Source organism: Lampetra planeri, chromosome 49 (genome assembly GCF_965212315.1).
Source record: "Lampetra planeri chromosome 49, kcLamPlan1.2.h2, whole genome shotgun sequence".
Classification (NCBI taxonomy): domain Eukaryota; kingdom Metazoa; phylum Chordata; class Hyperoartia; order Petromyzontiformes; family Petromyzontidae; genus Lampetra; species Lampetra planeri.
Window position 1 is genome coordinate 5002239 of NC_136155.1, and position 26862 is coordinate 5029100.

Consider the following 26862-nt stretch of genomic DNA (forward strand, 5'->3'; position numbering starts at 1 on the left):
GCATCGGCCTGCGTGTTGCAATGGGCAAAAAAAAGCATTGCGAATGTTTCCTTTGCCCGACAAATCCTTGGAAAAGAATCTTCACCTCACAGCAAGGCACCCCAGGTGGTGATAGGCACCAAGATCAATTTTAACACGTAGGCTTTCGCGGCCAATGTCATCCATATTTACGCCATCTAACCCAAAAAAACCTAACCCCAAAAAAAAAACTCTATTATGGATGAACAATTTTGTCACGCGGGAATTTTTTTTGCAGCAACAAAATTGCACACTCATACGCGAGTGTGCATATTTTTAGCAAATGCAATCCTAATATTACGTCAACAAAAAAGGCGGCGATGGAAACCGCCTCAAAGCCTCAGTACTTTTACCGCAGGTCTAGGAGAGCTTTGCTTAATGCTGCACCACGGAGGTCTCCGTCGGTGTTTTATTTTACACCTCATTTGAGAATGCTCCATTTTCATTCGGGCGGTGTTCAGATTCTGGTTCGTGTTGGGAGTGGTCCTACATCCGAGGCAGTGGGCAATCTGAGCAGCGATAATGCTGTGGCTGCTTTGGTCAGAGAGCCTTCCATTACACAATATTCTCAGAATGACAAGATGCACCAATAGTATTTTTTTTTACAATTTTATTTCTGTAATTATCATAATTGCGATCGTGATAATGCCAATTATTTAATCAGGAAAACCTCACCAAGTCCCAAGGCTCTTTTTTTCCAGAGAGTTTCTGCATTCAGATGTTTTGCCAATAACATTAATGAGTGTTTTGATTTATGTTGGGGAGGAAACTGGAGGAGAATCAAGTGAAAGCCCATGAGTATGAGGGTTTCAAAATTAGCACTGATATCTCCTGGCCACTTCATCCACTCGCCTTATGCCTGCAACACATGGCAAGCGCTGGTGTCGCCTCATCCAAGTATAAAGCAACTTCAACCATGGTTACCTTCTGAGCGACTTTTTTCAATTTGCTGAATGGCCTTCATCGTAAATTGTTTTAGTTGTAATTGCAAACAGGTAAAGGTGCAGCACTGCAATCGCTTACTCAAGACACTGTTGGTGGAAGTGCCTTCGCTAAAGGGAGATGTACAGAGCCTCTCTAGAGGGCGTTTGGCCTACTCTACCACGCTGGCCAGACATTTTGGAAGAGAAGGGAGCACTCACGCTTTACCCCATCAAAACACGTCCCGCCGATCGACGAAACTTGTCGTGCGCTCATTCATACCGCTGAATGGACAGAGGCAGGGGGCATTTAAAGTAATCGTCCATTGTCTTAACTGCCACGCCGGGAGATCGAACCAGCGGCCTCTGTTTTGCAAGTCCAGTGTGTACACATCACACCATGGCAGTATCCCCTTGTATCTGCAAAATTCTTTAATATATAGGGGGGTAGAATGAATCGGCCGCGGCAACGTGATAAATGGTGATAGTTTTGAGAAGCCTTCATCCACCAGTAGATTGACCATGGCTAATGACGACGATGATGGAAGAGCCTATCTCAGGAAACAGAAAATGTTTGGGCAATTAACCCTTTCCCATTCTGATGACGTACATGTATATCGTCAGTTTTTCTTCCAATTCCATTCCGATAATGTACGTATACGTTCAGAACGAAACCAGAAGCAAAAACTGAAATAAAATAACTGTATCAGTACCGAGGCTCCAGCAAGGCCATGCGGGAGGGCCGTGTGGTACAGCTCGGCGCCAGCCATCATAGAATCCATGTCGCTACGGTTCTTGGCGGTGAGAAACGATGTCTTTAAAAACAACGGCGCAATGCTTCTCTCAATAAAATTAAGGCTAACAGCTTGTGCGTTTCGAGATTGAGCGGTGAACGGCAACAAACCCTGAAACTTGCAGATCTCTCTGAATGGGAAAGGGTTAATTTTGGAGTGGAAGGGGAGGGGGGAGAATCTGATACAGATTATACCTGTCAGTAAATCTGCATCTGCGTTGTCCAAATATAGCTGATCCCAGGCAGTGCACATGCAAATGCATCGCAGAGCTTATTTTGACCGCAAAACGTAAGGAAATATTTTCAGCACACGTCAATTTATTGCCATGATTTGACAAGTAATAACACAGCACCGATCCGTTCCCATGTAAGTCGTTTCAATGATCCGGCAGATTTGTACATTGCCTTCCCGCCACGGTTATGCTAATTCCGAGCAGCAGTGAGCAATGCACACGCAACTACGCACACAAAATAAAGAAGTTAAATCATCTTTAAATGCCACCTGAGACGTTATAACTTTTGCCCGAAAACCTTCGGGCTCTTTTAAACAAACACCAAATAAGCCCTTCCATGCCTGCCACGGGGATGCTGCCACAGCAATTGTAACGCTCGGCACAACGGGCTTGCAGTCCAGAGGTTAGCGATTCGACTCCATGCCCTGGCGCAATGGGCAAGTTCATGAAATCCCTCCACTTCTACCCACCCAGTAAGATAGATGGGTACACCACAGTCAAGAGGCTTGGCAGGTGGGGTGAACTGTGAGTAAGCTCATCCTAAGTCAATCGCCTGGTATGCCGGAGGTCGTGGGATCGACTCCGACCCTGACGCCTGTACATTTTGAGTTTGCGTGTCTCTCTCTCCCCATGTTCGTGTGGATTTTTCTCTGGGTCCTCCGGTTTTTCCCGCCGCATTTGAGAAACATGCATTCAGGAGTTCTAGATTTGAAGCTTTCGTGACCGCAAGGATTCATACTCTTTGGTTTTTTCGGTAAAGTCACGTAGGTAAAAAAAAAAATGAAAACAACTAAATTAAATCACGACGTTTCGGGCGCAACACAAGCGTCCTTCTTCAGGTGGGGACAACGTAGTGAAAGCACAACCGCTTAAGTGTGTCTAAGAGATGGTTGTGACGAGGAATTATATAGTCGCGGGGGATGCTATAAATTTCGACGTGATAAGCCACTTTGTTGAGCAATCATTTGTGGCCAGGTTGCTTCTGAAAAAGAGCTGTAGAGCTCAGTGGGCCTAACCTGGTGAAATTAAATTAGTTTAGTTGCTAGTTAAATTTAGTTTAAAATCTTCTGTAGACGGGATCTCCAAGACATCCCTCCAGTCAAGGCCCTTCTGCCAGCAGCGGTGTGAGCAAGCAATTGCAGGTCTGCACTTTTATCTTTACCCCTTTCCTACAAAATATCGTGCTATTAAAGCTAATAAAAGTATTCACTCGGAAGAGCACGAGAAGGTGGTAATATAGTCATTCCTATGGTGGAGGTATATTACAACGAACATTTTGTCGTGAGAATTGTTCTTAAACCTACCTCTGAGCTAACAAAATAGAACGCGCTAAATGTTGGAACACTTGAATAATTCATTTGTTTGACTTTGTCGGTTGATGGAGGGTTCTTAACAACGCACATTTTTAGTCGGAACATTGCGTAGCCTGGCCATAAAAAAATATATATTTGACGGGGAATTATTCAACACCAACGATTTACTTAAACCCTTCGGCCGCTATTGGGAATGCAGCAGAGAATATTCGTGATGTAGATTTTTTACTCGCGCCGAGGGTCGGTGGCTTACCCGGGGAGAGGGTGCGTGTGCTGAGAGTCACTCTCTTCAAATTGCTGCGCAGGGTCCAGTGTTGCTCGATGGGGTAGCCCGTCACCACGCTGTAGTTCACGTGGCCTGCGGGAACAATGTCGGCGGGCGTCACTGTTACGCAAACGCCACAAACTCGGTCACCAAAAAAAAACCTCGAGTCAAGCACCGATTTCAAATAACTCTCTCATGCATGAATGATTAAAAGCAACAACAAAAAACAAAGATTGGCTTTGACCGCTTTAAAATTGCGTGATTTCAGCCAAAGAAACGTCTCAAAATATGTTGGACATTTATTTTCTCATACGGTTGATTCACAACATTCTGAGCTGCATTCACGTTTACAAACAGATGACGGAATGGCTTTTGGAACAGTAAAAAACAATAATTGGAAGAGTGAATTATGCTTGGGTTATATCCGGGTGCTCTGATTTCCTCGCACATGTACACACTATTTCGATTTAAAGCTTTCATGACTGAAAGCATTCATCTTCTTGGTTCTTTCGGTAAAGTCACGAAACGTCGTGAGAATTGTATTTTATTATGTTTTATTTTTTATTATTTTATTATTTCCCTTCTACGTAACTTTACCGAAAGAACCCAGAAGATGTACACACTCATTAAATGGATGATAACACCTGAACATCTGAAGGATCGCAGAGCTTAAGCAATTGTTGGTGCTGGCTCACCAAATGGCTGCCTTTCTACTTGTCTCTCGTTCCTTGCGCCGTCCTGTCTCTTCCGAAAGCGAGTGAATACTTTGCACGTTATAATTTCGGATTATTATTATAGTTCTGCGGCTTTCTTTGGACTGCAATCGATGACCACATACAGCCAAAACAACACTTCCTAAATTCTTCCACTGAAGTTGGTAATTTGGAAAACAAAATTGGCATTCAACTACAGATATTAGGAGCGTTAAAAAATCTAAAGCTTTGGAAAAATAAACTTGACTGAAAACCAAGTATAAGGGGCCGAAAAAGGCGTGAGCAAAGAAGGCACATGAACAGTCGTTCAGAAAAACAAATTCTTGCAGGATAATCTTGATTTGAAGCTTTCGTGACTGCCGGAATCCATACTCTTTGGTTCTTTCGGTAAAGTCACATAGGTAGAAAAATAATAGATCACGACGTTTCAATCGAAACAAGCTTTCGTGACTGCAGGATAATTGAAAAATGTGACCCTGTTACGGCAAGGATGGACAAATACATCACCAAATCCTGCAGAGCAAAGGTAAATTATTCACCGCCCAACCGCCACCATGCAACATCCAAATTGTCCAACTTTAAGAGACATTGAATCAATGCCAGAAATGAGCATCAACGTGAATGCATTCACAGGGGAAGACTTGGGATATTGCCTCCACCGAACTGAAGAGCAAAGCAGCTTGCAAAGACCACATTATTGCACAATCGCATCAATAACAGTGGCCTTAAAGAAAATAATAGATATAAAAGCTGACGACTCAAATAACGGACCTTCTTCATCACGCATAAATATAGATGCCCGAGAGGTAGAGTGGATAATAAGAGTTGGTGACTGCACTTTTTCTTACACCGTGTTACATAATGAAAATTGCGTTCGTTACATATTTCTTGTGACCATTTTGTCTACAAGCAGGTGGTGAAGAAAACATTTCTCGTAGTTAAATATCATATAATCATCATCATCATCTCTTTTTCAATTCACTGTTGTTGACTCATTCAAACGAGTGGGGAACCACTGAGACTTTTGTTAGTAAGACAAGATGCCTCTCTTACAAAAACTTTTAGCAAACATTGAATTTCCAAAACAATACACGTTTGCAAAGATAAACAAGTACACCAACTGCTTATTTACTGGTTCATTTATAGCTCCATCAATCGACTGCTGGATGAAGGCATCCCGACACCGTGTCAGATACGGGGATTGTTTTGCCATACTTGGCTAACGTTGGCGAGCGAGGATTGGCGACGGCGTGCCGGGGTTGGCCCAGTTGCCAGATCAAGACATCGCTCGCCACCGACGGCGTCGGTCGACCGCTGAACGTGGATGGAGCTCACTTGGCCGGCTTCACGACGCTGGCCCACCACGGCACGCGCGCGCGCCACCGCTCCTTCTTAACCCCTTTTTTGTTCAGTTTTCCTTACGAATCCGTTCCGATGACGTACATGTTCGTACTCAAAAAAGAAACCGGAAGAAAAAATAAGTAACAAAAATAAAAAACAAGCAACCGGTACCGAGGCTGCCACAAGGCCACGTGGGAGGGCGTGTGGCACAGTTTGGGGTTAACGGTCATAGAAGTGCGGTCGTGTCACTACAGTTCTCTGCAGTGAGTATAATATATTTGAAAACAACGGTGCTATTACGCCTCTCTAAATCAAATTAACACTAACCGCTTGCACGTTCCGAGATTCAGAGGTGAACGGGACTCCACACCCTGCAACTTGCAGCCGTCTCGAAGCGGGAAAGGGTTAAAAGATTGACTCGGATTATTTGATCTCACATGGGACTCTGAGCAACACCCTTAAGGATGCAAGAAAGGGAACCATTATGAAACTAGCAGAAAAGGACGACTTGACAAACTGCAATAATTGGTGTTAGTTTCAGCCCTTTATCGGTCCCAAGGAAAAAATAATATAATTTGTCTGCTTTATTATGCACAACGGGATCAAAGACGCCGTTGATAAAAGATCACGGGAAGAACAAGCGATGCTTCAGACTTGCTGCCGCTGCCATATATGCCACATTTTTACCCTTTAAAAATTGAATTGAATGGCAGGCACCGCTAATTATGAACTGATTTGGCTCTCAAAAAGATCTGTTTAAAGTGTAGAAATGAACAATCGCTGCGGAATATTCTCAAATCATACAGTGTAGCGCAAGAGATTATTATTAATACGATAAAAGATTAAAACACTGGCCCACCGTGTACGGTCAATGCCAATAATAAAGAAAGTGGAAGCTTTGAAGTAAATAGCGCCATCCGTCAAGGCTGCATAATGTCACAGGAGTTCTTTTGGCATTGTTAGAGACCTCATTAAGTGGCACTCGCCCAGTGCGAGGCAGTGAATACCACAGAGAGACAATAAATATTAAGAAGCTCTGCTTAGTCGCTGAGACGATTTATGCCTCCCTACAGCACCGTCGCTGAAATGCGGAGGAAGAAAAAAAGAGATCTCAACAATCTCCAAACGGATCGGACCATTAATAAATGAGACAGATATGGATATTGTGAGTATATATATACACACGAGGCACTCGGAGAGTATTTAATTGCATAGACAACAGCTATAAAGGAGATACATCTTTGAAGTACATTTTGACAGTACATATGTTGAATTTTTTGCACACCATACATCGTCAACTGTGCTAATCGGGGATGTCGATGGAGATTTAAACAATGATTTAATTGCAAAGTGGGTGGGCCACTACAGTATTAAAAAATCTGAACATCATCATCAGCTATGTTCAATCTACTGCTGGATGAAGGCCTCTCCAAGCCACCAGTTTATTTCACAATTCCGCGATGTAATAATCCACCTAGCACTGGCACACATAGCACCGTACTATGTCTCGCTATTTTTTTTAATTATTCTTTTTATTTTACCAGGCAAAGCCCACTGAGCTATGTGACTCTTTTTCAGAAGTGACCTGGCCACAAATGATAGCTCAATGAAGTGGCCGATCATCATGTGGAAATTCACAGCAGCCAAATACTCTTTAACGCATGTTTATAAATGTGGAAGGACCCGGAGAAAAATCCATGCGTCCATGGGGAGAACACGCAAACTCCAAATATACAGCAGGCTTCAGGGACGGGATCGAACCCACGTCCTGTATATCAGGCAAAGTAGTTAACATCTCGCCAGCGTGACCGCATCATCTTGGATGTGGGGGTTGTTTGACCATACATCACCACGCCGGTCAGATTATGAGCAGCAGGGGAACAACACCGGCAGACGTTGTTGAACGGAAGCTAAGGCGGACCCTCTTTGGCTCGCCTACTTAGTCCTGTACTCGGCGTTGCAAAATAAAATAACGACAAAACCGGCTTTGGAGCGGAAACCGAGTTTGTTCCGTAATAAAGATGCCTGCCTGGAGGGACACTTTGTCACTCCATAACACCAGACACCAGAGCACTTGATATCGACATACAAGACCCAGGACACCGTGCCCGGGACATATGAAAGTGGAAACGTCTCGGCTCTGTTATGTGGTTGGCGGCTCAGGAAGACAAGCGGCGCGGCGCTTTATTTGCACAGAGACTTCCGAGCCAGAACTTGCCTCCAGGCGATACTAAACCACTTCGAGACGAATCATCGGATATTAAGAAGGCTACAGTGTGTGTGAAATGCACTGTGATGCAACGGGGCTTAATCCGATGCTCGACGAAGGCCTACCCAACGCCTTTGATTTGTCGTGGGGGATTGTTAACGGTGCACAGTTGAATTCGCCGGTGAGTGCGGATTGGTGGCTTTCATCTAGCAGTGGATTGTTACCCGGGGACTGGTTCTAATACCACTCGCCACTGAAGCTAGCCGTGGCTGGGACTCTAACTCGGGTGGCCAGGTTTGTGGCGCGCTGCGCCGCTATTCCTTCCTGTGCGAGTGTGAATGAGAATAAATAGCGCAGAGTGGTGGCAGAGCGGTTAACGCACCGCCCCTATGAGCCCAAACACCTGAGCTTGATTCCAAAACCATGACATCAGTGGAAAAAATCTCAACTGTGCCCTGATGCTCCCCTAAGTTGACTCAGCCTTAAAAGGCGCAGTGCATAGCACATCAACACAGAATGAGCCGGGCGTGGTGTTGGCCACACCACCATCGTGCATCATTCTGGATGCCGTAAGTGCTCGGCAACAGCACTTGCCCGAACAGCCTGTGCAGGCCCTATGGGCAATCTTTGTCTTTGTGCAGACACACACATACGTATAAACAATTCTCGATACGCTGCAAATGCATGGCGTGCCACAGCTGAAGAGCCCTGCATTGATTAACACGCAGCGACTGTTGCCATGAATGTCAGCGAGCGCTTCACTCCTCCGGAATGGGAGCGACATTTCCTTTCGCGGAACCCCAAGAGGAGCTGCGTCGATGGACGGACGAACGTACGGACAGATGGATGGGACGGGACGGACAGACGGACGGACGGACGGACGCGGTTAGCCGAGTACCACGTGACCTGATTATCGCCTGCTCACCGCCCTCCCAACTAGGGCTGAACGATTTGGGGAAAATATCTAATTGCGATTTTTCTGACATTGCGATTTGAAATCGATTAATCGTTCAGCCCTACTCTCAACCCGGTCGCCCTCTTCCCTTTCCCGCTCGCTCGCCCCGCGCTGGCCGGCGCCGTCACCATGCCTCCGATTAGCACGGTTGGCTACGTGCGGTGCTAAAGAAGTTCAATTTCTGTACGTGCAAGTAGTGTGCATTTTCACTGCCACCTACGAGCGCATGAAGAGGGTTGAGACCGAGTTGGTTGCCGCTATTTCCCCCCACCCCCCACTCCGAGCGTTGGGTTCGCATAGTGCAGGGTGAGCCTTCGTATCACACGTAGCAGACGAGTGTGCGGGTGTGTGTGTGTTTAACTTCTTTCGCACCGTCGTACTCAGATTGTAAATGCTGTGGCTTGGCTCTCCAACACACCGGTGTGCTGTACGAGTAACGAATTGGCACGTTCTGTTTACGTGACAAACCTTACTAGTTGGCTGTGTCGGGTGGTGGTTAACGTACGTTGACCTCTTGCACCGTACGTAGCCAACCGTTTTAATCAAAGGCGCGGGTGAAGGACAACAAACTAAAACACAAAAAAGCAGTTTTCAATCTAGATTTAAAAGGGCACAGCTCCAGTGGCTTCCTAATATCGGAAGAGCGTTCCAGACGGCCGCAGAAGCGCATCTGACCGTCTTTGCTCAATGGCCAGCCAAAAAGCCGCTGCTGCGAGCATGACCGTAGCTTGCGTGACGCTTTATGCTTCCTTGACGAGAACGAGATAACCAAGGTGTTGTGGTCCAGCAAGGTATTGCGATTCGATACCACGGCGTGCGTGTGATCATGCAATAGAACTAAAGGGTGACCCTCTGTGCGTCGACACGCTTCCTCGAACACTGCATTCGCAAAGGGCCTCAGGAGTCCGATGAGCCGGGGCTACAAAGTTTGTATGCGGTCAGAAGAATGTTCCCTGCCGTAATCGGCAACTATTTTTTTTTTACGTGGCATTTAAAATACGTATATATGTGAGCAAAACGAAGGTCATGCGCAACAAATTGGGAGACATCTGTTGGAGAGATATAATTGGAAAAACACACTGAAGAATGTGTTCCTGAGGCAGTTATTGAAGAAGCAATATCAAAGATGAAATGAAAAGGCGGATGAGAGCAGAGTGGAGTGCTTCTGGAAAGCCGACGTTGAGAATGAAAAAAACAACAAACCAATGGGGGCCTAAAGAAGAGATATGTAATCCTGCGGTATGGTCGAGAAACAACGTGGTCAATAGTTGTAGTGGAGGGAAGAAAGAACAAAAACGGAAATGTGATCAAGGAAATGTGAAAAAGTGCATGCAGGGAATTACATTCGGAGAGGAACACGTGGTTTAGAGAGCATACAAAGCCTAGTAACATCATTCAACCTATTAACACATTAAATACACATGCATTAGAGTTGCTACAGTTGGAAGCACGCAGTTTGTCCACATGAAGCCAGAGTCTATAAATGCTCGTAAAATCCAGCAGTTGGACTTTGTGTGGTGCCATTAGGAATACACTTTTTGGCCCATGCACGCACCGCAATTTTCTGCGCGATACAATTTTTAGTTCGGCAAGGCGCAGCCATAAATACGTGAAGCAGCAACGGTGCTTATTGGTCAACTGCCGAGGAGAATGAAGACCTTGCGGACGCTCGGGTTATGGCCCCGTTTCGGTCAATTTGGTCATCGGCAAGCACATGGGAATCGACGTGCACGCCAGAGCACTGACGTCGGATCAATGTGCCAAGTGACTTTTTTTTTACTCAGACAGGAGGCATCACACGAGAGCCATCGGACATCGATCTGCGAGCCGGTTTGCGTGAAGCCCTATGCACGAGCGCTGGCAATCTGTGGGGGGAGAAAACGTAAAGCGTTTATGCCACTTGGTCGGTGTGAACATTATATTCTCAGGTTTTTTCGGTAAAGTCACGTAGGTAAAAACATTAAAATTAATGAAAGTAAAATAAAACAAAACAAAATAAAATTCACGACGTTTCGGAGGCAACACAAGTCTCCGTCATCAGGTGGGACCGTCACAGCCGAATTAGCTGCATCAAGGTGTGAACATTTTTCGTTGCAGCTGCGCGCCACACGGTAGTTTGTGTCGGTGGGTCGGGGGGAGGTACTTAAGCGAGGCACTGTTCACGGCAGAGAGCGATGTTCCCCCAAACAAAAAAGATGATTTCATTCCAGTTTGCCGAAACCGCACAAAAGCGAGCCACCGCCGCGTCCGTCGCGACCGCGCGCTCCTGCCGGGAGAGCCGCCGGTGGCGGCAATGCTCCGTGAAATGCGCGACGCAAAGAAACGCGCCCGAGGGAACATGTCGTCAATTTGCAATACTCGACGATCGTCTCCGAACCGACGTGGGCAAGCCCGACGTTAGGTCGCGGTGGCTTTGCACGGCATTTGCAAATCACAACGAACGCTCTCGCTTAACGCGAGCATCACCGTCGTCGTGTGCTCTCGCCAATACATCTCTCGCTGTCCTCTTGGTTTTTTTTTTTCCCGGAACATTCCGTAACTGATCAAAATTAGTCTCGAAAGAAAGCGTCAAACCCACCGGTGCATGAAGGCTTACCCCACACGACGGATCAGCCATCGGGTTTGTTTAACCATACTTCACCACGCCGGACAGTGTGGGTTGTGGCCCAGGATCAGTTCAGAGAGCACTCGCCACCGATGGCAGTCGAGACCAAGGATGGAACTCATGTGGCCAGTTTCAAAGCACAGGTTGATAACCATTGCCCCACCGCTCTCCACAGGCATTAGATAATGCATGTATGTAGAACTTCTGTCGCACCGTACGTAGCCAACCGTGCTAATTGGAGGTGAGGGGGATGGACGACAAACGCCAAAAGCAGTTGCAAAGAAATGAGGTTCAAATCTAAATTTGAAAGTGCATAGTTTCGGTGAATTCCTAACAATAAAATTCCCCTTGACAGACACAGCACCGATTGACACATGGCTGTAAGTTACTATAAATAAGATAATCGGCCTGAAATGAACTGTATTTGTGCATATCTCTTTTCAGACTTAATTACACCATCAACGTTGTTAAAGACAGTTTTGTAATAGTCTCCCAAAACACGCAGATCTTTATTGTTCACTTGATATCCACGACGCGCTCTTCTAATCTTCACGTCGTGACAGCTTGTAACACAATCCAACACACTGCCATTATGAATTAAACTGCTAATTGTTAGTGTTTAATTTTCTCCAATTACAAACGCCAACAATGTAAACATCTCAGCTTAATGCAACAGACCTGTCAGTATTATCTTTGTGAGTGTACGAAAAATAAAGCGTTCGATGGACAATTAAAAAGTACAATTAATTTCACTTGGCATTCATTTTAAAACTCTTAAGGATGATGCCATGATGTAATGGTTAGCACACTGGACTTCCCACCTAGAGATGGCTGGATCATCAGTTGAAACAATGGGGCAACGATGTTGAATCCTCCCACCTCTGTGTACACAGAAGTAAAAAATAGGTCAAGTAAACCCCAGTTAGTGGATCGGCAGGTCGGTTGTCGTCGGATAAAGTACTTGTTCTCCCACCTCCTCCAAGACATCTTGGCCAGAGTGGAAGAGTAGGCCAAACGCCATTTGAAGGCCCTCTCGATTTAAAGCTTTTCTCTAGAGCAGCAAGCAAATGCAGGGCTGTACATTTGCAGTTTAAGGAGGTAGGTCGTCTCCGATCGCCCAGAAGGCTACCCCGTGAAGGTGCGCGTTCCATAATGTGCCAAAAATTGTCCCTTTGTAGAAAAACTACGCGACACCGAACAACGCGTTGTGCGAAAAACGCGCTCAGCGACGCTTAGCGTACTCGACTGGGGATTGTACATCACAATCACCTCCCACCTACTGGCAGGACCCTCCTGAAAGCGAGTTCATGAGATTCAGTGCGATTTTCCTGGGTCGTAATAATAATAATAATTCCATTTGACCCCTAAAGGTCGTACAGGGACTCCTCTACTTACTAGTTGGCTGTGTCGGGTGGTGGTGGTGGGTTTTAACAACTCATTTATAAATTTACGTGATCTAACCCAAAAAAACCCTGCATTATGGATGATATTAGCCTACGTGTTAAACATGACTCTTTGGTTCTTTCGGTAAAGTCACGTAGGTATAAAACAAAATAAACCACGACGTTTCGGGCGCAACACAAGCGTCCATCATCAGGTGGGAAAGCATGGTCTGCTGCTGAGGCAGACTGCTTTTAAAAGTTTGAAATGGGTGTAGCTCAAGGGCGTAGCTTTCCCACCTGATGATGGACGCTTGTGTTGCGCCCGAAACGTCGTGCTTTATTTTATTTTATACCCACGTGACTTTACCGAAAGAACAAAAGAGCATGGATTCCTGCAGTCACGAAAGCTTCAAATCAAGTGTTAAACATTACTCTCTCCGCCGTTTTGGACAGTGAGGCGGTGCTTTGTGGCTGTTCGCGATCTTCATCATTATTATTGTTAAAGAGTTTTATTGTCCAAAGACCATCCTGAGAGTGCGATCATCTTTAACTACACTCGTTGGTAAGGTGCCGAATTAGCAGATAAGACCACAGGTGTAAATACCCACAAGTTTACCCCACCGCACGTGCCCTGCCCATCGACTAAAGCTTGCAGCGCACCCATTTGTAATTTGTACTGCACGGTACACACCAAGGCGGTGAGGATGGGTTTTAGAAAGTCATTTTTTCTCCCCCCCCGCCCCCCCCCCCGATTGCTTCAACTGCCGCGTCGTCAGAGATTGAGTTGAACCGGCGACCCCCTGGGGTCAGGCGTTGAGTGGCTGCCAAGCGATACACGACGGCAGTGTCGTCACATGGTGTGCAGTTTGCGTGCAAAACACGCAATGTCTCGTGTCTTTTTTTACTTTGGAGAAAGCCAATGTTTCTCCATTCGGAGAGAAGGTAGCGCCAGGCTGTACGGTTTACAGTCAGTTTAACGGGTAGACTTTCTATCAGGAGACCAGGAGAAGGAAGACTCCTTCACAATCCCCGGCAAGATCGCCTTGATGAAGCTGGCTGTAATCACCGGCGAAACGTCGTAGTCAAATTGTAAATGTTATGGCTTTAATGCAGATTTGAAGTTTTCGTGACTGCAGGGATCCATACTCTTTGGTTCTTTCGGTAAAGTGACGTAGGTATAAAATAAAATAAATCATGACGTTTCGGGAGCAACACAAGCATCCGTCATCAGGTGGGACAACCATAGCAATTTATTGCTGGGGTTAGAGTTAGGGTGAGGGCAATTTCTTGCTGTGGTTAGGGTTAGGGTTAGGACAATATCATGCTGTGGTTAGGGTTAGGGTTAGGGCAATTTCTTGCTGGGGTTAGGGTTAGGTTTAGGGCAATTTCTTGCTGGGGTTAGGGTTAGGGTGAGGGCAATTTCTTGCTGGGGTGAGGGCAATTTCTTGCTGGGGTTAGGGCAATATCATGCTGTGGTTAGGGTTAGGGCAATTTCTTGCTGTGGTTGTCCCACCTGATGACGGACGCTTGTGTTGCGCCCGAAACGTCGTGATTTAATTTATTTTATACCTACGTGACTTTACCGAAAGAACCAAAGAGTTGTGGCTTTACTCTCCAATACCAACGGTGTGCCGACGTCGTTATTATTTGCCTTCGTTTCGTTGACGTGACCAACCTCACTAATTGGCCGTGTCGGGTGGCGGTGGGTTCAACGGCACATTTATACTTACGCAAATCTAGACCCCCTCCCCCCATCCCAAAAAAAAGAAAACCCCTCAATATTCTGTATAAGGTGTGCAGCGTCGCTGTGTCCCAGCAGCATGTGTGCGCGCGACCCGCCGAGAAACGCGAGGGCGGTGCCTGTGGACTGTTTATTGCTGCCAAGATCTGCACAAATCCCTCTCCGTGTGTTGCACCAACACCCGTTCCTAACACCTGCTCCCCCCACCACCACCACCACACCTCACCACTTGTTAAACATTGAAATCCACACCTCACGTTGGCCGCGTCCAAGCGCTAAACTATACCGGGCAGGAGATGGCCTCGGTGATTTAGGCTTGTTTACCTGCAATTCCACGCCATTCTTCTGTTCTCTGTTCTCCTATTCTCCTCTCCCATCTCCCCTTTCTCACGATTCCCTAATACAACCTCGTTAAAGATAAATTTCTGTCAGTTGCAATTTTAAACCTGATGTCTGAGTAGGTTAACTCATTCCGTAAAGGTGACGGATCGCTCAATTCACCCCTTTCTTTCCAAAACGCGAGTTATTTAGCACCTTCAATTCAATATGCAAAGCAGGCATCTCTCTCTCGCTCATCCGTGAATCTTATCTGGCCGCCTTCTGGGATTTTTACAATGAAAGGCTGTGCAAGTTAGCTTAGCTGTCACATTGGCAGTCTCTATTCAGAAGCGAGCATCATATTAATATGGAAAAAGAAATCCCCCTTAAAATATCCCATGCTCATTTCCCCTCCCCCCCGGCGACAATACATAAACTCCCGACGCTCCATCTGCACCCCCAATTAGCATGGTTGGCTATGTGGGGTGCGAAAGAAGTCCAACACACATTCAGAAGTACAGTATTGATATCGAAATCTGGGATCTGAGGTCTCCGAACTGGGTTTCTGGAAGTACAAGAGAGGTTTACGGGATTGTGTTTACTATAGCTACTAGGGTTGGCATGTTTTTTTCTCAATAAGATACGATCTCTAATTTCACGATATGACGGTCATCTCAATGTCAGTTTCTCATAACTTTATTATGAAATTTTGCCATTGTATTGCAATGTTGTACGTGATTTGCTGAACTGCCAAATGCAAATAAAGATCACTTAAACGATCTTCATCTGCAGATGACTCATCATAGGTCTGCCAATAATCGTTCTAATCATTACGGTATCATGTGATGCTTATAAAGCACACTCTGTTGGTTATGCAAGAATCAAATAACAACATGAATTATGAAAATGACGGTGTCGTATAATCGTCATGCCATCATTCACTTGAAAAACACAATCACTAATGTGATGGATAATGGCTATGCATTTAACATGTAACGCGTTGATTTATATTATTTAATAATATTTTGTCTGCAATTTTTTTTGTTCAATTTAACGAGCAACAATAATCGCAATGCGACAATATTTTGCAAAGCTGTCCATACCGATCACCGCGGCCCTTTTGTTGCACTTGTGTATCATAGCAGCGCCCTGTCCGTGGCAAGACTACTTGGCATGAATGCACAGTTGTGTGCGAGAGTGTGTGAGCCCACGCTTGTGCAAACGCAGAGGAGTATTAAAAGACACTCAATGAGCCGTAATCCCACCGTAACCTTGCAGTGACAACCCACAATTGCTGTGGTTCATGCAGAGTCATTAACAGACAACCGTGAATTCAAATTGGCCCACGGGACGAAAAAAGGCTAATGTTAGTGCACACTTCATGTGGTCGGGAATTTCAATGAAAATGTATTGTGGACGAGAGTGCAGCCTAACAGTCAACAAAACAATGTCAATCTGCAAGGTAATTGCATCGGCGCGGCAAGAATGAAGAATATAAAATCTGCAGCAGAGATCAGACTTTTGTGCTATTAATAACAGCTAAATTTCAGTGTGGGGACAATGCCGTGGTGCAATGGTTGGAACACTGAATTTGCAATCTGGAGGTCGTCGGTTTGATCTTCTGGCACGGCAGTTGAGACAATGGGCAAGGTTCATAAAATCTACCTCTGTCCACCCAGCAGTCTAAATGGGTTCACCACAATTTCGATTTAAAGCTTTCGTGACTGCATGGATTCATATTCTTGGTTCTTTCAGTAAAGTCACGTAGAAGGGAAATTATAAAATAATAAAAAGAAAACATAATACGATAAAATTCTCACGACGTTTCGGGCACAACGCAAGCAGCCGTCCTCAGGTGAAGAACAGGGCTGTTGGGAAGACAGCGTCCTAATGAACACTGCTAAGCCTGGCAATGTATTTTTAAGCTGGATCGGAGGAGGAGAGAGCCTTGACAAAGGAGTTTACATAACAGAGTAATTTAGCATATTGATGACAAATGCAGATATGGGATTAGTCACTACTTGTGGAATGTGTAGGTGGTGGGGGGTCTCAAAGTCACATTATGCTAGTATTTCAATATGCTAAATTCCTCTGATATGTAAACTCCTTTGTCAAGGCTCTCTCGTCCTCCGACCCAGCCCAAATATACACTGCCAAGCTTAGCAGTGTTCATTAGGACGCTGCCTTCCCGACAGCCCTATTATTCACCTGAGGACGGCTACTTGCGTTGTGGCCGAAACGTCGTGAGAATTTTATCTTATTATCTTTTATTTTCATTATTTTATTATTTCCTTTCTGCGTGACTTTACCGAAAGAACCAAGAATATTGCTTCACCACGGTAAGTTGATCGGCAGGCCGCGCGTGGTAGGATAAAACGTGGATATCCCCACCATTTCCAAGACATCTGAGTGAGTGTGGAAGGAGACGGTCAAATGTCATTTAGAGGGCTCCTGTGTTTAGAGCTCCCTCTTGTGGGGTTGAGCAAGCGCCAAAGTCTTGCTGGTGTTTGGCACGTAGATATCCCCCACCTTAGAGGAGGGTCCGACGCATGAGATAATTTCTACGCAGTGACCCATGCCCAACAAAGAGCTTTGGACATGCATTAAAATAGCGTGCAAGGAGTTAAGCTTTCGTATTGGACGTGCTTAATTGTAGTGTGCGAGGAGTTAAGCCCTGGGGTTGTACAATGCCACTTAAGAACTTTCTTCATTTAAAAGTACTTCGTTCATGGCCGGAAAACATTCAGTGTAAAACAACAAAAAAAAGTTCACACTTCTATATCAATTAAAATCTGACACTGTTTGTTGCTATAAAAAAAATTAAAGACCAATTGCTGAAAGCATGTTCACCAAACTGAAACACGCAGGAATCGATGAGTACGGTACTGACTATTTTTAGTCTGACCTACAAAACGTTGGTCAGAGGTGCTGCAAGATTGCAGTATCGTACGTGGTGGCCCCCCTGTTGAATTCTAGATTTGAAGCTTTCGTGACTGCAAGGATTCATACTCTTAGGTTTTTTCGGTAAAGTCACGTAGGTAAAAATAAATAATAAAAGTAAAAATAATAGAAATTTTATTTCTATTAGTATTTCTATTATTTAAACTTGTATTATTTATTTTTACCTACGTGTCTTTACCGAAAAAACCTAAGAGTATGTACCCCTGTCGAATTGTCAGTTGCTTTGAGGTGACCGGGTGGCTCAGAGGTTGAGGGCACAGAGAGCTGGCAGTGCTCAGATCCTGCGCTCGGATCCAGGAAAGGCCGCTGTAATTAAACCGCGTTCTCAAGTGCAGTGATCCACCACGGACGTTTTGTTGGGTTAGATCGCGTAAATATAAATGCGTCGTTAAACCTGCCACCACCCGACACAGCGAATTCGTAGGGTTTTTCTAAGTAAACAAAACGTGCCAATTCGTTACTAGTTCAGCATAACGGTGCGTTTGGAGAGTAAACCCATAACAACATTTACATTTTGAGTATGACGACAACTCTGTCTGTCGCCTGATGATGCTAGTTGTAATTACCGGTGAAACGTCACGTAAATCGAATTGTAAATGTTGTGGCTTTACTGCTGCTGCCCCTGATGCTCAACGTTTGGCCGACCATCGAACAACGATGGGTCACTGCATCGTGCGCTTTCAGACGCGCTTCTTGCGGCCATCTTGAACCGCTCTTCCTTCTGGGATTAGGAAGCCACTGGAGCTATGCACTTTTAAAGAATCGAGATGGAAAACTAATTTCTTGATAACTGGTTTTTGTGTTTCATTTGTTTTCCTTAACCCGCACCTCCGATTAGCACGGTTGGCTATGGACAGTGCCAATACGACGTTTCGCCAATTATTACAACTAGCCTGCTGAAGCTAGTTGTAATTACGTATTTTAAAGCACACATTTGGTGAAACGTTCTACTCAGATTGTAAATGTTGTAGCTTTGCTCTCCAACACACTGGTATGCTGAACTAGCAACAAATTGGCACTTTTTTTGTACGTCAAAAACCTTACTAATTGGCTGTGTCGGGTCGTGGCTGGTTTAACAACATTTATATTTATACGATCGAACCCAAAACGACTCAATTATGAAAAATATTAGTCGCGAAAGCCTACATGTCATCGCAAACACAATCGACTGCATAAAAAAAACCCAATCATCACATTAAATTTAGTACTGCACTCAATTTGATAAATTCCAGATCTCAGAATTAAAATATAATTCTGACCACCATACAACAACCATTACTCTCACATCCAGGGTCGGTGGGAAAGTGCCGACCTATACCATGTGGACGAGTGGTCACTTTAAGGAATCTCAACGGTAGCTCTGTGATGTCCACTTCCATGGGCTGCTCTCTAACACAAAATAATGCACTGCCCTGTGGGAGAGCTGAATGGATTTTTCTTCTACTCGTGATATGACATCGATAGCACAACTGGAATAAAATCGGTGGGAAAAAAATATGTAATGCCAACAGTCTGATGTTTTAGGGGATATTTCCGAGTGGGGCAACGCGCCAGCCATCCAGGGGCATACCAGGTCCAAACTCTTGTCCAAATGACACGTGTAAATACCAAGCCAGGTGCCACATTACGTGTACCACATCTCGTCAGACCTCAGAAGCAAAGCAGCTTTTAACCTGGGTAAGTATTTGGATGGCTGGTGGCCACCAGGGCTTGCTAGCTGTTTTGGGCATACAGCTGCGATGTGCTCAGGCGTTTACAGGGTTCAGTGTCTCCTATGACATGCATGGTGGGTTTTCTTCAGGCAGTGTGGATTTTTCCCACGTGAAGCCAAACCATTCATAAATTTAACAAAAATGGCCAAACAACCCAATGCAGAACGCTCATGAAAGAGAGTACTGAGACTTGGTCCGGATTTCCTGGGATAATGAATGGCCTTGCAGTATCATTAGCAATAGACATTATTACCTATTATTCAGTGGGAGACTTTTGGTGGATAATTATAAGAATTGTCTATTAGATACCCCAAATTATTCCGACCCTATTAGTCAGAGAGGCAATGTTAATATTCAAGCAATTATATAATTGACTATCCCTTTAATGTCTGATTTTTCCTGCCACTTGATTTATACTTACTTGGCTGCTGAGCTGATTTCAATCGGAAGGGGGTGAGGTGGGGGGTAAGGGGGGGGGTGAAGGGGGGGTGGAGGTGAAGGGTAGGGTTAATTTATGGAACCTTGAATTGACAAGGAGACTTATGGGTAAGCAGAAAGGTGATATTGAGATATTGATATGGGAAGCTTAATGTTGTGTACTGTGAGTGGGTGTTCCTCGCATTCAATCTGGCGGTATTGTGTTCGACCAATAGTTATAGCTTCTAAACAGCCTCCCGGGCCATGCTGTTCTTATTGAGCGTCGAGTGCTCTCTGGCCACCGATCGCTCACTCTTGCCGGTATTAACGCGCGGAAGTAGAACTCATTTCCGATTGACTCATTGCTCTGACACGAGCAGTCAGGCCCCGGTGCTGGGGAGGTGTTTAACCAGCATGCTTTCATATTTGAGTTGTTGAGTTGAGCGATTGTTTCAAACTCTCTGATGCGAGTTGTCACCAACTTTGCGGTTTTTTTCTCCTTTTCTCCCCCCGTTGCTCTAACTTGTACTTTAACCGAAAAAACTCAACCCATTCGTCACTAACAATGTGGCTTTCAAAGGACAAATGTACAACAGAGGATGTCTGAGACAAGGGCCCCTCTCCGCAGCACATACAATATAGAGAGGCCGCAGAGACACGGTGAATGATAATGGTTAGAGACGCCACTTTACACAATGGAGCCCAATGATAATTTTTTTGTGAAAAAAAATTCTGATTGACAGTTTTTTTTCATTGGCATACCTAATAGTAGCTATTGAGTAACAGACAAAACTATAAAACAAAACTTAATGTGACTAAATAAACTAACTTATATTGAAGGTTACATTTTAAAATGTTGCTGGCACATTTTGTTCTTACGAGGGCAAAGCAGAATGCGCCCCACGATGCATTCCTCGGGCTCAAATATAATTTGACCAAAATAAATGTAACTGCCCTAATTACTGTACGTCTACTTTACTTGTGTGTCACGGCAAGAGAAGAAACCGCTGCTCTAGTCATTCATGGCTAAAGGCATACAACTGATAAAGCGACTGATGACGTTCGGTCTTAACTATTTAGTAGCTGATAATTGTTTTTTTACCCTTCTATCTGGCAACAAAACTGACACCTTTTTTTTGTGTCAGTTTTGTTGCCAGATAGAAGAGTAAAAAAACAATTATCATATTTTTTACTGGCAAATGAGGTTCCCATGGTATTGAGTAGCTATCGAGTTTGCGGGCAATGCAACGCACTGGGCTCCATATGGCGGAGGGGGGGCAAGGCACGGGGAAACGCAGGAGGGGGGGGCAATGATCAGCACAGAGGCTGCCCCCATTTCATTCCATGCACCTGGACCCCATGCCACCCACGCTAGGCCACCGTATTCATTACAATGACTATATAATTAAGAGTTGGTGAGTCAATTTAGCACGTGTAATGGCATTACCATTAAGCTGTTGCAGGGCAGGGCTGGGGTCAGACAGGTGAGCCTGGCACTGCTGGTCGGGCGGCAAAGGCATCACCTCGAGTCCATCGGCAAGCTGCGGGAAATCCTTCATGAAGTTGTTCTCCCTGAAAGGAAAGGGGACAGCGGTGGGGGTGGGGACAGTGGATAGACAACGAGCTGGTAAATATTACCACGGGTGTCACTCTGGACTCCACCGTCCGTTTTGACAATTTACACCAACAGTAATCTCAAAAGAAACTCCAACAGTTGCCGAACCATCTCGCTCAAGTCACCCTCGGCTATAGATCCCCTTATCTCCTGCCTCCACTCCCTCCTCCACTGGCTTCAAACTATCACCAGCAGGGCAGCTACAAGATCTCCTGCCTCCACTCCCTCCCCCACTCGCTTCCCACCATCACCAGCAGGACCAGCTACAAGATCTCCTGCCTCCACTCCCTCCTCCACTGGCTTCCCACCATCACCAGCAGAACCAGCTACAAGATCTCCTGCCTCCACTCCCTCCTCCACTGGCTAACCACCATCACCAGCAGGGCCAGCAACAAGATCTCCTGCCTCCACTCCCTCCTCCACTGGCTAACCACCATCACCAGCAGGGCAGCTACATCATCTCCTGCCTCCACTCCCTCCTCCACTCGCTTCCCACCATCACCAGCAGGGCCGGCTACAAGATCAACTGCTGCCTGTGCCACTGCGCCTCTACTTTCAGTCATCCACCGCACCTCTCTCTGCTGCTCACAGGAAAACTCTCCGAAGCGTGACTTACAACCTCCTCTTCCTCTCTACACGGAGGACCGCTGCTGCACATTCGCAGCAGCATTCAATTTACACTGACTTCTAAGAGACACTCGCCTGGCTTTCCAGCGACACTGAGTTTGGCTTTGCGCCTCAGGGTCATGGTCATTTGTGCCTGCAAATGATTGCATGCGTTACAAATTGCATTTTTATTATTGCATTGTGTACATTGGGGTCGCTTGATCCTCTTTAGCCATGAGTTGTGACTGCGATCACTTACCATTCTTCAAAAAGTAAATATTCTGGAATATAGAGCTGGACTAACCAATTATTTACGTAATTGATTACTCTCCATATAATATTATATTACTCGATAATCAAAAGACGTGAAAAGAGCTGAAAAAAGTCTCACCTCTGTTCCCACGTGTGCCGCTGGACGGGAGGTGATGGGCAGAGCCTAGTGATTTAATCGGCATCACTAGGCTCGTTTCGACCGCCAATTTTAAACGGGCATGAATGAGTCAATCGACAAAGTCGATTACCTTTTAAGTCGATTGCATTTGTATTCGACTGATTGACTTAATCGACGAATTGTCCCAGCTTGGCTTGCATTGAATCATGACCCTAAACGGTGAGGATTCATCGAATCACGGGGGTAACAAAGTCATTACAGCTCTGCAATGCATGAATGTTGAATTTCCCTCGCACCGTATGTAGGCAACCGTGCTAATCTTAGGTGCGGGAATCTACCGTAGCGGATCTTAAAAAAAACGAATGAGAAAAAATATATTCTTAGACGGGCAATTCACTGCATGTGTTGCGAGGGTCAGCACCTATTTTACTGGGTGAATCGTTAAATCTTTGTATGAAACCGAGAGTACGCAATGGCCATTAATCAGTTTATTAGCCTTCGTTATCAGTTGGTAATCGCATTCCGTCGAACACTGCCAGCGTCGCAAAAGTCTAATTGCTGTTCAGCTGTTGGACATCACATCAGGCCATGCTCCCAGGAGAGGCGTTCATTTTAAGGTATAAACGGAGCCCTTTATCATTGCGCTGTTGTTTTGAAACCAGCAAAAAAAAACAAATGTGTCCACTCTTCCTGCGAGTCTCGACGGCAACGTCAGTGTTAAATAAACGAGTTGGGACGCTTAACACGTGGTAGGCTTTCGCGACCAATATCATGCATAATATAGTTATGTTTTGGGTTAGAGCGCGTAAATGTATAAATGTGTCGTTAAAACCCGCCACCACCCGACACAGCCAACTAGTAAGGGTCGTCACGTAAACAGAACGTGCCCAATTCGTCACTAGTACAGCATCACTGGTGTGTTTGGAGATCCAAGCCACAACATGTAAATGTGTGCTGTACTAGTGACGAATTGGCCACGTTCTGTTGACGTGACAACCCTTACTAGTTGGCCGTGTCGGGTGGTGGTGGGTTTAACGACACATTTATACATTTACGCGATCTAACCCAAAAAGCCGCTATATGAGTTGGGAAGCTTTACCCTGAAAGTGACAAACCTCGCCTCGCACACGGCTAACCCACCCCACCGCCCGTTCGCCCTCAACACCAACCAAGACACCACATTGTGTCGTGCCTGAGGGCAAAGAGGAGGCTTGCTGCGACAGCGATGGTAGCAGTAGTCATAGCAATACAACAACAACTATAAAAAACAACACAACAGTTAATTTGCATGAACGCTACAGAACCGTCTACTGTAATCACCGAATTGTACGGTGCTCCTTTCGGAAAGTAAGACCGGGATTTAACTTTTTGCTCGATATCTTAAAGAACGATGTGAGGCTGCTTTTAGCGTAACGGGGGGGTGAGGGATTATTGGCATAATCCACTACCGCACGAGTACAAGGTAACCCCCTATCCACAACAATCCTTTATTATTATTATTGTACCCCCATATTGCATTCATCATATGAACAGGTTTATTGAAGAACCAAACAATTGTATGGACTACATGTACGAGGCAACGACGGATGTGGGCGTGCCCAAATAAATCCCGGAGCGGCGGTCCGCACTGTTCCGGCTGAAATTATGCAAAACCTTGCCCAGGGTCGATAAACGTCTACAAATAATGATCACAAAGACGCAGATGCCCCACATAGCCTAAACAGACTTTTGGGGCAAGTGCTGTTGGCGAGTGGAGCCTGTGAAGCCGATCTGGCACACAAGGAGGGTGGATTGTCAGCACCACAAGCTTACCACCTTTCGTCTCTGCAGTAGCGATATTTACACCACGCACAGGGTACTTATTTTTAGGTTGAGTCGACCTCGGGGAGACCCAGGACCGGTTCAGATATTCATTACTGATGTTGGCCGTGAGTGGGAATCAAACTCTAGGTCGCGGGGTTCGTAGAGCGGTGCGCTTACCCGGTACACTACCGTTCCCCACAAACATGGCAGCAAAGACAAAGATCCCCCGTATATTCTTAGGTTATTTCGGTAAAGTCACGTAGGAAAAAAAATTAAATTAATAAAAGTAAAATAAATAAAAAAATCACGACGTCGTGATTTTTATTTTACTTTTATTAATTAAAATTTTTTACCTACATGACTTTACCGAAAAAACCTAAGAATATGAATCCTTGCAGTCACGAAAGCTTCAAATCTAGAATCCCCCGTATAGCCTGCTCACATTTCCAGGGCAAGTGCTGTTAACGAGTAGAACATATGAAGGCCGGTGCTCTGGCCACAAAGACGAAGATCCCCCGGTAGAGCCTACACGCTGTTCGGGCAAGTGCTGTTAGCGAGCACCTATGAAGGCTGGCACGGCACACGAGGGGGTGGGTGGCCAAAACCATGCCCGGCCGCCTTTGTCTCTCCTGCCGCGATATTTACACATCGTACCAGGTACTCATTTGAGGCTGAGTCGACCTAGGGGAGGCCCAGGACCGGGTTCAGATAATCGTCACCGGTGCTGGCCGTGAACGGGAATCAAACCTGTGTCTCCAGCTTCATAGCGCTGCGTGCTAACCGCTACATTACCGCTCCCCACATACACAATAACACACACACACTCACCTGATTTTAATACACACCCAAAACTTTTGGTTTAAAAAGACACATGGGGGTGGGGGGGGGGAGTGCATCATAATCTTGGGAATACGGTAGTATATTTGGTGTCAGTGCTTGAATTGCTGTGCCCACATTGGAATTATCAGCGTGTTTATGTAAACATATGGCTTTTAATGAGCTTTGTATTTGCATTATTACACAAAGGTCACCGCTACCCCGAAGCCTATGCAGCCGATTATTAAGCTGATTGAGTTAGCGATTAAAATTACATTTTCACTTAACAGATATGATTACTTTAAATAAATATTTAAGCACTGAACATTCATTAAACTGCTTGTTTCTGCATCTATTTGCAGGCTTTATTTAAACTAAACCGTTAAGTCTATATTCCATTACTGTCGGGTAACAAAGGACATTAGAGAGATGTGGATTTTATCGGCTTGTCTGACAATAGGTAAATGCTAATAATTATTTAGTGTCATTATATTTCAAATTGTGTCCATACATATGTATTCATTTCCCAGAACATCTATTTATTCAGTTATTAAGGTTTCCGTTCCCCAACCCCCTCGACAAGGCAGTGCTGCAATACACCAGTTAAATGATTAAATATGCAACAAAAGGCCAACCATAATCTTACTTCTGCCGCTGAAAATAACGAGCTTAGAAGCAGCAAAATAACAGATTAGCTAGAAGGTCAATTAATACAGCTTTCATCCTGCAACTCTCTGGACCTTCAAATGGCCATGATGATTAGAAAAACGATACAAGCATTTGTTTCCCTCCCCCGTTCATTTTCTTCTTTAAACCCATCGGCGATGATCTCCATAAAGGAGGCACGCAATAAAAGGGTGGCCCGAGAAAGCCCTGCAAATTTGAGTTGGACGTATATGTCACGTGCTCCGCAAAAAAAAATTCCCGTCCAACGCAACTTAACGGAACGACTCGCGTTCGTCAATAACACCGTGACCTTCAAACATCATTTATATATAACAATAATAATGCAATTCTAGATTTGTAGTTTTCGTGACTGCAAGGATCCATACTCTTTGGTTTTTTCGGTAAAGTCACGTAGGTAAAAAATATAATAAATTAAAATGAAAACAAATAAATGTTTTTTTTTCATTTTAATTGACTTTATTTGTTTTCATTTTACAATTTTTTTTTATCTAACTGACTTTACCGAAAAAACCCAAATAATAATAATATATTAATAAAGTGACGTGTTGGGCAATGACCCTTCTTACCAGCACAAAGGAGGAGAGGCTTCACATTTGCCAGCCTTAGTGGAAAGCATGTTGGGTTGGTTTTTGTTATGTGTGCCTGTGCACCACTGCCAACGCAGCAGCACCGAAAATGTTGTTTAATTTTAACAATCAGTCTGATACCTGGATTCAAACCCAGGATCATCAGCGGTACTGACTCACCTCTGAGCCACATTGCACACACACACATGGCACAGTAAAGATGTGGCTTATTATATAGATATGATGATGCTGTGCAAGTACATGTGTTTGAAGCACAATATGGGTGTACAATCTGTACAAATATACAGGGGGAGTCAAAACATTTCAAATCTGCAGGTGCAGAACTAAAATAAATAATTGCCAACGAAAGGTAAAAAAAATTAATGCACCATGTTTGCGCTCTAATAACCTCGTGGGATACAACGTATATTCAATAGACACGACTACCGCTCGCATCAGAGCTAATTAACTTCTTTTAGCAG

At 45.0% G+C, this 26862-nt stretch overlaps 1 protein-coding gene across 1 annotated transcript in view; it reads right to left on the bottom strand.

The window, feature by feature from the left end:
• Window positions 1-26862, bottom strand: part of ASTN2 (astrotactin 2) — a 469553-nt gene that overhangs the window by 71428 nt on the left and 371263 nt on the right. The window contains exons 15-16 of the mRNA XM_078616120.1: window positions 21344-21468; window positions 3531-3635 (exon numbers count right to left, since the gene is read on the bottom strand). Of these exons, the coding sequence (XP_078472246.1) occupies window positions 3531-3635; window positions 21344-21468 (230 nt within the window). The remainder of the gene's footprint in view (window positions 1-3530; window positions 3636-21343; window positions 21469-26862) is intronic.